Here is a 15055-nt window from a genome sequence, read left to right on the forward strand (position 1 = left end):
GGCAGGTAAGGCGGGCACTGCCCATCTCCTGAGTGAGAAGACAGAGGCAGAATGGGTACGTTGTACAGGAATGCTAACCCGTTGTCCCATGAAGCTGATCTTCCGACAAACAGCACATTCGTCAGTGCTCCACTTGGGCCATCGAAAGTAGCATTTGTGCTTCTTTCATTCCTGACACCTGATATGAAATTCGACCCCTCATTTCTCTGGCATCATGCTGCAGGCACTAGAACAGCACCTCCTGTTGGTTGGCAGGTGTAATCGCATCAGGATGTTCCCTGAGGTGTGTTCCCCGCAGTCTCGGCCCAGCTGTGTTTGACTGGATCGCTGCCTGCTGCCAGCCTGCTACTGGGGTCCGGAGGGGTGGGAACAGCCAGTCCTCCCCCCCCCCCCCCAACCTCACAGCACATCACAGACACACACACACACATGAGCCAATCTGAGCCGGCACACCAGTTTTATTGTCGACAGGTTCGAGCACACGCAGTGACATCACAGCACAGAGCAGCAGCAGCAGACACAGCCTGGCGGCACAGAGACACCACCCCAACTGGACCGGTTTCACAGCCTCTCCCAAACACACTGACCGGCCCTCTGGAAACAGGACAGGACCCACTGACCAGCCCCCCTGGACCAGACACACTGACCGGACTCATGGAACAGGGACCGGACACACTGACAGGACTCGTGGAACTAGGACCGGACACTGAACAGCCCTCCAGCACGAGGACTAGACAGCCCTGCAGAATGACTAGGCACTCCTGCAGGATCACTGGCCCTCCAAGAGCAAGACTGGACACCCCGTCCGGCTCTCCAGTACCAGGACCGGGCTAACTGAGTGGCCCTCCAGAATCAGGACCAGACACACTGGCCGGACCTCCAGAAACAGGACCAGGACTGGACACGCACAGACTGGCCCTCCAGAATCAGGACCAGACACACTGGCCGGACCTCCAGAAACAGGACCAGGACTGGACACGCACAGACTGGCCCTCCAGAATCAGGACCAGACACACTGGCCAGGCCTCCAGAATCAGGACCAGACCGCCCTCCCCCCGCCCCCCCCAGGACCAGGACTGGACACACGGACCAACCTTCCAGCACCAGGACTGGCCGCACTAAACTAAAGCTAACTCTGTCTGCACCAGAGCGCCCTCAGCTGGATGTGTGAAAGTTGATTAAGCGAACCCCAAGAACAGTGAGTGCACTGTTTGACACCCCATCACGCCCACCCATGTCCAGACGTTTCTGGTGGTCACTTAAGTGCGCTCCAGAGCAGGGTACCCCAGTGTCTGCTGGGGTCCATTCTAGCATGGCTCTCAACTGGAGAATTAAACCTTTAATCGAATCACTAATGAGACCGATCAGTTTTTTTCCAAGGAGTCTGGTTCCTGAAACATTGAGGGTTTTTTTTTTCCCCCCAAGTTCAATGAAAGTTAATTTGGATTATGACTCAAATCTGGGGTTCAATGAACAGACCAGCTGGATGGAAACCTCTCTGATACTGGGGTGTGGGCCTCGAAGATTGTGGGAACAGAAAGCCCCCCTCAGTGCGTGAGAGGGGGACAGATAAAGATACAGGTATTGGGGTGCACGCACAAGGGGCTCAATGCAGAAGCTGCTGGACGGGAGGGTGAGATTGTGGGGGGGTGTTCAGCCTTCCTGTAGTGGGTCGTGACAGAGCACATAAACTATCACTGAACAGCAGAACAACCCTTAAGTACTTTTAGACAGGCCACAGGACAATTTACACACAATCGTAGATCTAGATAGGCGTATACATGCTGCTCTGCTGAGAGCTGTTTCTGTGTCAGTCAGTAAATCGACACAGAGCTCATTCTCTCTCTCTATCTCACAGAGCAGGGCTGCAGTCTGAGGACCTGAATAATGACCGGAGCAGAGATCAGGCCCAGAGCTCTAACACACAGTCTCTCACAGAGCAGGGCTGCAGTCTGAGGACTTGAATAATGACAGGAGCAGAGATCAGGCTCAGAGCTCTAACACAGTCTCTCACAGAGCAGGGCTGCAGTCTGAGGACTTGAATAATGACAGGAGCAGAGATCAGGCTCAGAGCTCTAACACACAGTCTCTCACAGAGCAGGGCTGCAGTCTGAGGACTTGAATAATGACCGGAAGAGAGATCAGGCTTTGTGCATATTAACTGTTAGCTTATTCCGGTAATGCAATCAGTCAAGAATTACTAATATTGACAGCAATGATTAGGCTCAATAAATAATAGAAGAGGGTGAAGCTCCCGTCCCCCTGTTCCCTCTTCACCTCTCTCCAGGTGAGCCAGCTGCTGTCCCACACAGTTAAGCACCGATTGATCAGCACAGAGCCTTGCAGCTGCTTGTCAGTGTTTCACTGTCATCCCCTTCTGAACCTACTAACCAAATAAACATACCACAGCAGCTGAAGTGCTCCTGCAATCCTGTAGAAGACAGCACCGAGTTCACCTTGCCTTCACTCCATGCACATATAATAGCTTAGATTTGTCTATCTATACATTAATTAAGAATCCTACATAATACACATCAAGCATGACAGGTTGAGGACATCTCTCTGTAGCTAAAGGCCTGAGGAGAGAAATGGTACATTAACACATAGGCAAGCAATATCCCTTTTTCCCTTCTCTCCCTCGCTGTGTTCAGTAATACGACTTAACACAATACCTCCAAGTCCCACAATCAAAACTTTCCAGGTCTGCACAGATTACATGAGAAGAAAATTATGTCACATGATTAGAGAGGCATAGCCAATAGGAACCAGCCCTTCTCTGTCTCCTTGCCGACAGCGTATCCACTCTTCATCCACCCCTCCAATCAGAAGAAGCTCCTCCCCTTTCTTGAAGCTGAGCTCCGCCCCAGTGCCCTGGTGGTCACACAGTGTCCTCACTGACCTGCAGACAGACAGGCAGGGAGGTGGTGTGTTCTTCAGGAGGATGGAAACTCACTATGGACATTTCATCAGCACTAACTGGCCCCAGCACAAAGTCTCTTCCTGCAGACAGATCTCTAATCAAGTACAAAATCCTCAACCACTGTAGCAATGCAACAGCATCCTCACTGGTCTGAATTAATGGGTCAGAGTTAAGTAATGTTTCATAAACCTAATTCATTAATTACCTGGCTCAGTCACTTGTCAGTCCTTAATCCAATGTGAAAATTAATTGGCTTTTCTGAGTTATTCCCTGCAGCCTTTATCTCCCTGTCCTCAGAACTGCTGTCTCCAGCAGGGCTGTGTACCTGGGTGTCCTGGGTCTCGGCCTGTCTTGCTCTCCCTCTGGTGGGGAACTCTGCGCTGGACTCGCCATCCGGGTCAGAACTGACACCCCAGGGACCAGCCAGCTGGATGGACGCCTGCAACAGAGTCGCAGAGATGAGCAGGTACAGACAGGAGGGAGAGATGGACAGAATCGCAGAGGGAGAGATGACAAGCAGACAGAGACAGAGACAGGCAGACAGCCCAACATGCAGACAGACAGAGAGAGACAGACAGTAAGACTAGCAGACAGACAGAGACAAAGGCTTGCAGACAGAATAAGACAGACAGTCAGACATGCAGACAGAAAGAGAGAGAGGTACAGTCAGACATGCAGAGAGAGAGAGGTACAGTCAGACATGCAGACAGAGAAAGAGGCAGTCAGACATGCAGACAGAGAGAGAGAGAGGTACAGTCAGACATGCAGACAGAGAGAGAGAGAGAGAGAGAGGTACAGTCAGACATGCAGACAGAGAGAGGTACAGTCAGACATGCAGACAGAGAGAGAGGTACAGTCAGACATGCGGACAGAGAGAGAGAGAGGTACAGTCAGACATGCAGACAGAGAGAGAGAGGTACAGTCAGACATGCAGATGAGTCAGAGTCAGAGTCAGGCAGACCGCTCACCTGAGAGGGTTGTGGGTAGCTTTGAGGTCAGAGGCTGAGGTATCCATGTGGCCTTTTGAGGCTCCAAACAACCTGCCCAGCCAGATTCTGGGGGTGTCTGCTCCGACACCCCCCGGTCTCCCAGTTAGCTCCTTGCTGGGACTGCGATGGACATCACTGCATGGGGTCTTGAGGTCTGGGGTATCCAGGGACGTGCCTGAGGGCTCTCCTGGGTGGAGCTGCGGATCTTGAGACAGCTCCTGGGTCCTCACGGAGCCTGTGACCCCCAAGGTCTGGCCCAGCCGCTCCCCCCAGCGCAGCAGAGAGCCCCAGCTGTGTTGAATGGCCTGGCTTGCCTGCTGAGATAACACCCTCCCAACACTAGAGGGAGCTCTCTCTGCCTCCCAGATAAACTGAGATGCAGCCTCTCCCTTACTGTCCACAGGCCCGGGCCCAGGGCTCCCATTGGCTGTCTGCCTGCTGTACCCTGAGCCCTGGTCAGCTGGGACTTCCTCGCTCTTCTGATTGGCTGTACCTGACCTCCCAGCAGTCTGATTGGTCGGGCTCTCTCTCTTGTGCTCTTGATTGGCTGAGGCAGCTGTGCAGTGTTCTTGGTTACCTTGACCCCCGCCCTGATGGGCTGAGCTGTTTTGGCTGATGTCCCCTTTGGCCGGACTGATTCCGAGCCCTTCCTGATCGGCCCCACCGGCCGGCTCCGGGCTCCGACTGGGCGGGGTCCGGGGGTCGAGGTGATGGTGCTCGAAGAGCAGGTCAAGGTGAAAGGTCAGGAGGGCGAGAGGCTGCAGCAGGAGGAGCAGCTCCTCGAAGAGAGGCTGACAGGAAGTGCGCGCCAGACGCATGAAAGAGGCGGGGCTGTAGTGGGCCACCAGCACGTCTGTGGGCAGGGGCAGACAGAGAGGTCAAAGGGCATCTGCAAGCCAATCAAATTCCTTCAGGTTCGTTCAGCAGGGAGAATGGAAGTGTGTTCGTACCTTCACATGACTGCAGGTGGGAGAGCCAGAAGTCCAGGAGCTTTAAGCTGGAAAAGACAGGAGAGAAGGAATGAGGGAGAGAGGGGGAGACTGAGGGACAGGCGGGGATGAGCACGGTCACACAGACATACTTGAGCAGGCCCAGCAGGAAGGCGTTGAAGCGCTGCGAGTTGAGTCTCAGCTGGGGCAGCTGGTCCACGTGGCGCTGCAGGGAGGACAGGGCCTGGGTACAGGGGCCTGGAGAGAGAGACACTCTTCCCTAAATTCAGATATCTAATGCCAGAGTTCCCACACCTGCCAGAATCACAACGGGTCCCAATCCTACTGGGAGAGGGAGGAGGGAATTAGGTTGAACTGGCAGCCCAGTATGTGATCTCCTGTCCCAGCCTGAGGAACAGTGAGTCTGTCTCCCAATAATGCTCCATCTGTTTACAGTATATGTACATATTTTTTTTATATATTTTTTACAACACTGGTTGTACCCATTGGTCATGCTAATAAAACACCTTGAATTGAAATAAGAGACAGGGGGAAAGAGAGAGAGACAGGGGGGAGGGAGAAAGGGAGAGAGAGAGACACAGGGCAGGAGACAAAGGGACAGAGACGGGGGGAGAGGAGAGTGAGACTGGAGAGAGAGACAGGGAGAGAGAGAGGGAGAGAGAGAGACAGGGGGAGAGAGAGAGATAGGGAGAGAGAGACAGGGAGAGAGACAAGGGGAGAGGAGAGAGACAGGGGGGAGGGAGAGAGAGGGAGACAAGGCAAGAGGAAAAGAAATGCAGACAGGGAGAGATTGGGACAGAGTTGGTGAACCAGAATTGAAACAATTGCAGAAGACAGACCATACTGAAATCTATTATAAAAAGGCAGGAAGGAGTCTTCTTCTAAAACTCTCCTGGGGAGACACCCCAAGACAGTCAGGAAGAAGTACTGCGGCGGGACAGACACACAGCACAGTACCGGGGCGGGTGGAGGCCTGCACCAGCCCCCAGGGCGAGTTCGGCCTCCGGCCAGCGATGAGGTCACTCTGGTAGGGCTTGAGGCTGTCCGAGAGCAGGCGACACAGAGCCGGACACAGGCACTGCAGGACCAGCCGGCCCACAGAGGGGTTAATACTGCTGTCTCCAGACTGGGCCTGAGAGGAAGAGGAGGTGAGACAGGAGAGAGAGACAGACAGGGAGAGGAGGTGAGACAGGAGAGACAGACAGGGAGAGGAGGAGAGACAGGAGAGAGAGACAGACAGGGAGAGGAGGAGAGACAGGAGAGAGAGACAGACAGGGAGAGGAGGTGAGACAGGAGAGAGAGACAGACAGGGAGAGGAGGAGAGACAGGGAGAGGGGGGGAGGTGAGACAGGGAGAGGAAGATAGCGAGTGAGAGAGGTAGTGAAAGGAGGTGAGATGGAGAGGCAAGAGACAGCCAGAGGGAGAGGAGGAGAGGCGACAATGTAAGGAAAGAGGGGGCAGCAGTCTCACCTTCTGAACCAGAGTCCTGGAGGAGCTGAACTGAGAGAGCACAGCCTCCACTGCCACACTGACCCCGCTGACCAGCGCTGGGGACAACAAAACAGCACTGTTACACACCGCCGCACAACTGCACACTGCTACACACTGCTACAAAACAGCACTGTTACACACTGCCGCACAACTGCACACTGCTACACACTGCTACAAAACAGCACTGTTACATACCGCCACACAACTTCACACTGCTACACACTGCTACAAAACAGCACTGTTACACACCGCCGCACAACTGCACACTGCTACAAAACAGCACTGTTACACACCGCCGCACAATTGCACACTGCTACACACTGCTACAAAACAGCACTGTTACACACCGCCGCACAATTGCACACTGCTACAAAACAGCACTGTTACACACCGCCGCACAATTGCACACTGCTACACACTGCTACAAAACAGCACTGTTACACACCGCCGCACAACTGCACACTGCTACAAAACAGCACTGTTACACACCGCCGCACAATTGCACACTGCTACACACTGCTACAAAACAGCACTGTTACATACCGCCACACAACTTCACACTGCTACACACTGCTACAAAACAGCACTGTTACACACTGCCACACAACTGCACACTGCTACAAAACAGCACACTGTTACACACCACCGCACAACTGCACACTGCTACAAAACAGCACCGTTACACACCACTGCACAGGTACACAGTGCATTACACTCACACACTACTGCAACGACTGTGTGTATTGGCACCTTTCTTTTCCTGCAGGCACGGCAGGGACAGCCCCCGGTTTCCTGGAGGGGTCCATGTGCTGCTGGCCATCCAAGCCCCGCCCACCTGCCCCGAGCCGGAGAAGGAGGCGCTCCGAACCGCTGCAGGGAGAGAGAGAGAGAGATGTAAGGGGCTGATGGCTATACCACCCTCTCCTTCCCCAGTCCTGTGACACTGCTGTGTCCAGTCGGCATGATCGGGTTTGTCCTGTGTCAGGTCCAGCCGCCTCACCTCACCCCCAAGGCTGTGGCGTCTGGGTCACTGAATGTCACATTTCATTTTCGGTTCTGATTTGAAACCCCAGCAGACCGACCCGCAGGGCAGCATGGAGAACAGAATCTCACACAGCAGAGCTTATAGACACAGGACGTTCAGCAGTCCCCACCCTCTGGGACCTGTCCTGGGCCAGAGAGGTCAGAGAGACCCTGTCAGTGATCAGAGAGGCCCTGTCCTGGATCAGAGAGACCCTGTCCAGGTCAGAGGACCCTGTCACTGATCAGAGAGACCCTGTCCTGATCAGAGAGACCCTGTCCCTGATCAGAGAGGCCCTGTCCTGGATCAGAGAGACCCTGTCCTGGTCAGAGAGACCCTGTCCCTGATCAGAGGACTCCTGGAGTGCATTGCAGAGCTCTGTAAGCTGCTATAGCAACTTTCAAGCAAGTTGAACCACTGACTGGTAGGCAGTGCAGTGATGCCGGCACAGGAGTGATGTTAGACTCCTTTGTCTTCGGGCTGTTAACAACACATGACGCTGCTGTTACCCACATGTCTTAAAACGGTCAGGACCAGAACAACCCTCCACACTTACAGAGACACAAAGCTACCAGCACAGACACACACTGAAACAGACAGCCAGAGATATACACACACAGACAGACACGCACAGTCACAAAGACACACACGGACGGACCTAGACAGTCAGAGATACACACACAGAATCAAAGACACACACAGTCACACAGACACAGACCCAGACAGCCAGAGATATACACACACAGACAGCCCCACACACACAGACAGCCCCACACACACAGAGACACACACAGACAGCCCCACACACACAGACAGCCCCACACACAGACAGCCCCACACACACAGACAGCTCCACACACACACAGACACATACACAGACAGCCCCACACACACAGAGACACACACAGACAGCCCCACACACACAGACAGCCGCAGACACACAGACAGCCCCACACACAGACAGCCCCACACACACAGACAGCCCCACACACAGACAGCCCCACACACACAGACAGCCCCACACACACAGACAGCCCCACACACAGACAGCCCCACACACACAGACAGCCCCACACACAGACAGCCCCACACACACAGACAGCCCCACACACACAGACAGCTCCACACACAGACAGCCCCACACACACAGACAGCCCCACACACACAGAGACACACACAGACAGCCCCACACACACAGGCACCAGAACGACCGTGAGTGGAGAATTGCCCGGGGGGGGGCCCGGCTGGCTCGTCAGCGCCCCCCAGCCCAGAGCAGGGTGCAGGAGGCCGTCACTCACACTGGCGGTGCGGCCGGGTCACTGACGTCAACACCAGCCCAGAGCCGTCTGGGGGGCTCGGGGCTCCCCTGGGGGCCGGGGTGGGGCCCAGAGCCAGACAGGGCAGGGTCCGGCTGCGGGGGAAGAGAGGCGAGCACAGGCGGCTCAAATCTGCCCCCGGGAGGGGCAGCCCGGCTCTGTGCGGGGGGGAATAAGCCCCAATGGGGGAGAGACGAGGCAGAACCAGGGGGGATATTGGCCCCACGGGCGGTGGGGGGGTCAGAGCCTCGCTGGACCACGCAGCGGGGGTCTCGGGGTCCCAGGGCAGCAGCGCCTGTCGCCCCCCAGTGGCCAGCTCGGGGTAGCACTGCCTCGGCCGGGCCTCAATCCTCCAGCACGGGTTCTGCGGGCCTTCTGGGGCGCTCCGGCTCTGGAGGAAAGAGGGGGAGCAGAGCAGCTGGCGGAGAGGAAGAGGGGGAGAGGGCACTGCTGACCGGGGGGGAGAGACAAGAGGGCGGCGCCGGGGAGGTAGGTGAGAGGTGCAGGATGGGAAGGGAGGGGTGGAGCGACAGCACAGCCAGAGGACAGGAGACAGGGAGAGAGATGGAGAGCGTTAGTGTCTGGAGACGGACGGGGGGTTGTGTACGGCACAGTCTCACAGCGCCCACAGGAAGCGAAAGGAAAGGATTCTGCAGGCTCTCCGGGGCAGCAGAGGTGTCCTCCGAGAGGGCCTGCGTGTGCCGAGGGTCGGGGGGGTGGAAGAGGGAGAGAGATTGGCGGCGAGCACAGCCATACCTGCAGGCTCAGTCAGGCTGGGAGACAGGCCACGGCCCTGCGCACTCACTTCCTGTACTGCTGCCACACTGCCATTGGCTCACAGCCCAGACACACCCCTCCTGGCCTTAAAGATACAGGCACCTCCTGCTGTCAGACTGCACACACTGACACACACCACACCACACACATACACTTACACACACAATAACACACTGTGAGGCTCAGACACACACACACAACACCACACCGACACATATACAATAACACACTGAGAGGCACTGACACACGCACAACACCATACTGACACACACAATAACACACACAACGCCACACTTACACACACTAACTCACACAACGCCACACTGACACACACTAACTCACACAACACCACACTGACTCACACAACGCCACACTGACTCAAACAACACCACATTGACTCACACACACAGTAACACACTGAGAGGCTCAGACACACACATTGACACACACAACATCACACTGAGACGCTCACTGACACACACAACACCAGCCTGAGAGGCTAAGACACACACAAACACACACCGACAAGCACAGTGACAGACATACACAGTAACACACCAACACACTATCTCATAGATACACACACAGACACTCATACTGTGACACATAATCACACATTGATAAGACACACACCACTGCACTGCACACTGTCAGATATAAGAACGCCGTCACACCGACACACACAGAAACAATGATACGCACTTGATCACGTGTGCAGAGATACACAACAACACACCCACATGCACAGTCACACACACAACAACACACTCAGGTAAGCTGACAGAGACACAGGCACATATGGGGTGGGGTGCCCAGCCCTGTTCGGTGGGAGAGGAACAGGTTCTGCACACCACAGTGAAGACAGAGCGTGTGGTGACTGACAACTGATGAGAGGGGGAGGTGAGAGAGAAGGAGAGAGACGGGCAGTGAGGACAGCGTGAAGGGGGCGGGGCTCTCCAGCCAGCTCATTAATATTTAATGAGGCAGCGCTGACATCATCAAGCACAGTGCTGTCAGCATTCCAGAGCTGCAGCCCATGACCGCTGGCCCTGCCTGCCTGCTGTGTGTCTGTGAGAGTCCAGACTCTGTTGTAACTCTGTTGTGAAGACGCTGTGAGCCTTTCTCTTTTAAGAATGCCTCCCCATGTGGCTGCCACCTTTAATACCCCAGTGGTCACCCACCCCCGCAGATCTGGAATTTGGGTCTCAAGCTCTTACCTGTGGCTCGGCGCTCCCAGTTCCTGGCCCCATCTGCATGCCCCCTCTTCTCCTGTTCCTCTGCGGCCCTCTTACCCCCTGGGGCCAGGAGCAGACTGTCGCTGCTTGGACTGATGCTCCAAGGAGGGGTGCAGGGCTCCGGCTCCACGGAGCCTTCTGCGATTGGCTGCAAGGCCCCAGGACGGATGTGCCTCCCAGCCAATGAGGAGGGAGCCTGGGACTGTAAGTAGAAAGTGGGCGGGAGCTGTGCTGGTGGGAGGGGACAGGGCTCTGCGCAGGGCTGCGATTGGCTGTCGGTCTGTCCCGCTTCGCTGCAGGGGAGGGCAGGGTCGGGACCTCGTGGTGCCGGCTCTGCAGATCTCGGACCCGGCTGGACCTGGCACGGCTGGTTCTGGTTCTGATTCTGCTTGCTGCGGTTCCTCAGCTCCTTGAAGGTGGTGACCTTCGACCCTGCCTGCTTCTGGGGGCTCTGTTCCCACGGGGTGCTCCCGAAGGGCTGGGGCGGCACCTCCGCGTCCGGGGAGAAGACGATCAGCCAGTCGGAGCGATCCGGGCGGGGCGCCGGCGGGAGCGGCAGGGTGCTGGGGGCGGGAGGGAGCTGGGGGGGGAGGGGCGGGGCCGGGGGCGGGGCCGGGGGCGGGGCCGCCGCGTGGCTGCCGCGTTTCCGCCGGAGCGCCATCTCGTGGAAGGAGGTCTTCCTCGGCGGCTCGGGGGCGCAGCAGTCGGCCGGGGGGGACGGCTGTGGGGGGAGCCTGTCCACAAACCCCAGCTCCGCACGGGACCCCGACGGCACAGACGAGCCCGGCCCCTCCGGCTCGGGGCTCAGGCCCGGGAGCTCGTGCCGGGACAATCCGGCCAGCTCCAGCAGCCGGCAGATCTCCGCGTCCAGGGCCAGGAAGGACGGAGGCGGGGGAAGAGGAGGGGGGGCCTTCCCGGTTTTCGGAAGGGGAGCCGGAGCCTGGCTGCGGTCGACCTCCACGGGACCGGGATCGTCCGGCTGTCTTCCAGACGGGATATTGGGAACGGCGTTCCTGGGGCGGCGGGGCGGCGGAGGAGGCGGTGGCGGGGAGCGGGAGGCGCGGTAGGGGAAGAAGGAGGAAGGCAGCTGGGAATCCCGGAGAGCCGGGTCGTTCCGGTCGGATTCGGATTCGGGGGAGGAGAACGGGGAGACGGTCGTCAGCGACGAGGACGACGTTCCGGATCCCATGCCCTCCATGCCGGGGCGGGGAGGGGAAACCTGGAGGGGGGAGGGGGCCAGCGAGTCCGGGGGCGGGAGATCCCCCCGCTGGACGTCCTGCTGACCCTCCCTGAACTCGGGATTCTCCCGGAGGGGAAGCGCCCGCAGAACCTCCTTCCCTGGAATCTCGTCGGGAGACGGGGAGCAGCGGGCCGATGGGTACCCTTCGTCGGGGGAGAGGGGGGCGTCTGCGGGCTGCGGCTCCGGCGAGACGATCCGGCCCTGGGTCCCGGGGGAGCGCAGGGAGCCCAGGCTGGAGTCCGGAGGCGAGAGGGGATCGGGAGAGTCGGACTCAAAGTCGGAGCAGCTGCTGATGGAGGAAGAGGAGGACGAGAGGGAGAAGTCCAGCAGGGAGGGTGGGCAGTCGCCGCAGGAGGGCACGAGAGTGTCGTCTTCATCCTCGTCGTCCTCGTCGTCCTCCTCCTCCTCCTCGGCTCCTTCCTCCTGCTCTTCGGTCCCCTCCCGCTCCAGGCCGGGCGGGCCCTGATCGGTGGCAGCCAGCGGGGGGCGACACGGGTGCAGCTGAGGCCCCTGCTGCGAGATTGTGTTGTTGTTCTTGCGGCGCGGGCCGTTGTTGTTGTGGTTGTCGTTCCTGCTGTCCGGAGAGTGCAGGTCGCAGCACAGGCAGGGCAGGCTCGGCTCGTTGCAGTTTGGGTCGGGCTCCAGAACCGCGCTCGGTCGTGTCTGGGCCGGCTCCTGGCCCCCCTGGCGCTGCCCCGCCGCTGTCTGATCCTCACCCCCTCCTGCCCTGGGGGACGCGGAGGGCATCTTCCAGGAGGCCGGCTGGGGGCGGGGCTTGTTGGCGGCCGGGGGCGGGGCCAGGGCGGTGTTCATGTTATTATCTTCCCTCCGGCTCCCTAGTGCCGAAGATTTCTGTTCCCCCTGCTCGTTCCTCGGCCTGTCCGTCTGCCGTTTGTCGTTGTCGAGGATGTGGGAACGGGGGAGGGCTGCAGTGGGAGCTGACGGCAGTGGAGAGGAGAGCATGATGGGAAAACTGGGAAGAGAGGACTGAATTTATATTGATGTTTCTGGTAACACACTTTTCAACTCTCCTCACCCCCCCCCAACACAGATCAATCAGTCTTTACTCCGGGGGGCGCTAGAGAGCAGAGGTGCTGACTAAGAGAGTGGACAGAGAAACTCTCTGGTGTCTTGGTGTTTGTGTGCCTGTGTTTTTCTCTTTGTGTCGGGTATTTATGTGTGCTTATCTGTATCTCCCTGATTGTGTGTGTGTGTATGATTCTGTACATCAGCCTGACTGGGCATGTGTGATACTCAGTGTCTGTCTGAGTGTGTGTGTGTGATTCTCAGTGTCTGACTGTGTGTGCGTGATACTCAGTGTCTGAGTGTGTGTGTGTGATTCTCAGTGTCTGACTGTGTGTGATTCTCAGTCTGTGTGTGAGATTCTCAGTCTGTCTGATTGTATGTGATTCTCAGTGTCTGTCTGACTGTGTGTGTGTGATTCTCAGTGTCTGACTCTGTGTGTGATTCTCAGTGTCTGACTGTGTGTGATTCTCAGTCTGTGTGAGATTCTCAGTCTGTCTGATTGTGTGTGATTCTCAGTGTCTGTCTGACTGTGTGTGTGTGATTCTCAGTCTGACTGTGTGTGATCCTCTGTGTCTCAGAGTGTGTGTGTGTGATTCTCAGTGTAGCAGCGATGCTCTGGGTGTCCTGTCAGTGAGCTCAGTCTTGTGTGGGGCAGTGTGGGAGATTCAGGAAGGGAGACAGGGAGAGGAGGGATGGGGCAGGACATCAAGCCATGTTCAGGTCCCTCAGCACCTGCAAGGACAGCGCAGAGAACACACTCACACAGACGCCGACAGATCGGGCACGTTTTTCATCGGGGAGACGATAAAGGTGCTGACCGGCCGCACACGCCCTCCGGAGGAGCGACGCGGACCGGACGTCAACAAGCGCCCGCTGTGAATAACTAACCCCGCACACACCGCCCTCGGCTCAGGGCGGCTCTGTCTCCGGTCACGATGGCGTTCAGAACCCGTTTGACCGACGCCACCGGACCGCAGGTGCCTCTCCCCAGTCTGGGCGAGTCTTTCTCGCTCCCTGTTTCTCTCTCTCTGCCGGTACCGCGACGGACCGAGCCCGGCACCAGGGAACAGAACCGGTTGCCTAGGGATGAATTCGGCTGCCCTCGTCTGCGCCGCAGCCCCAAACACATCGGCTCTGCCCGAAACCGCACCGGGGGCCGCTGGGGTCGTCAGGACGGCGGGGGCACGAGCGTGCAGGGGTCGGTATGACGTCATCGCCTGGCTACAGCCCCCACGGGCGCCGGCTTTTATCGATCGCCGGCCACATCGATCGGGCAGCGCTGTGCACGACGCAGCCCGTCGCTCCGCATCGCCCCTCGCCGCAGTGTCCCCACTCGGCTGCCCCGAGACCAGGTCCTCGCCCCCCACTCCCACGGGGGGGAGCCGGCGCTGCTGCTGCGGACGGGGCGAGGCGCGGGGGTGCGCGCGCGCGACACGCCGGGCTGAGCGCGAGATTCTCGGGACGGACAGGAGCGACGACACCGCGCGGGGACTCGCGGGGCTCCCGGACGGCCTACCTGCGGGTGCTGCTCGGACAGGTCCGCGGCCGCTGCAGTCGCACGGATGCTGTGCCGTGTGACAGCTTTCTCCCTCTCCGTCTCTCTCTCTCGCTCTCTCTCTCTCCTCCCTCTCTCCCCTCCCTCTCTCTCTCGTCAGCTGTGCCTACTCCCTCCCTCCCCAGCCCCTAGTCTCTCTCACCTCTCTACCTGACTCTCATTCCAGCTCTCTTCTCCTCTCAAGATCGCTGTCCTCCTCCTCTCCCTCTCCCAGTATCTCTCCTGATCTCCCAGTATCTTTCCTCCTCTCCCAGTATCTCCCCTCCTCTTCCAATATCCCCCCCTCCTCTCCCAATGTCTCCCCTCCTCTCCCAGTATCTTTCCTGATCTCTCAGTATCTCTGCTCCTCTCCCAGTATCTCCCCTGCTCTTCCAATATCCCCCCTCCTCTCCCAGTATCTCTCCTGATCTCCCAGTATCTTTCCTCCTCTTCTAGTTTATCTCCTGATCTCTCAGTATGTCCCCTTCTCTCCCAGTATCACGCCTGATCTCCCAGTATCCCTCCTCCTCTCCCAGTCCACATTGCTCTTTCTCTC

The 15055-nt window shown here is 57.8% G+C and overlaps 1 protein-coding gene across 4 annotated transcripts; it reads right to left on the reverse strand.

Moving 5' to 3' along the window:
- Positions 1–438: 438 nt before the first annotated feature.
- Positions 439–14845, reverse strand: rusc1 (RUN and SH3 domain containing 1). 4 transcript variants are annotated; one of them, XM_069184671.1, is made up of 11 exons: positions 14482–14845; positions 10682–12912; positions 8670–9137; positions 7101–7220; positions 6330–6406; positions 5817–5991; positions 4991–5096; positions 4860–4906; positions 3889–4762; positions 3246–3359; positions 439–2899 (listed from the first exon to the last, which is right to left on the reverse strand). In XM_069184671.1, exons 2-11 carry the CDS (start codon positions 12900–12902, stop codon positions 2734–2736), a joined length of 4368 nt encoding a protein of 1455 aa, XP_069040772.1. In that variant the 5' UTR covers positions 12903–12912; positions 14482–14845; the 3' UTR covers positions 439–2733. The 4 variants fall into 4 exon arrangements, with proteins under 4 accessions (XP_069040772.1, XP_069040773.1, XP_069040771.1 ...); XM_069184672.1 differs by having other exon boundaries at positions 8670–9134; positions 10682–13697; positions 14482–14844; XM_069184670.1 differs by having other exon boundaries at positions 10682–13697; positions 14482–14844.
- Between the last annotated feature and the right edge of the window lie 210 nt (positions 14846–15055).

The sequence above is a fragment of the Lepisosteus oculatus genome, chromosome 27 (assembly GCF_040954835.1).
Source record: "Lepisosteus oculatus isolate fLepOcu1 chromosome 27, fLepOcu1.hap2, whole genome shotgun sequence".
NCBI lineage: Eukaryota > Metazoa > Chordata > Actinopteri > Semionotiformes > Lepisosteidae > Lepisosteus > Lepisosteus oculatus.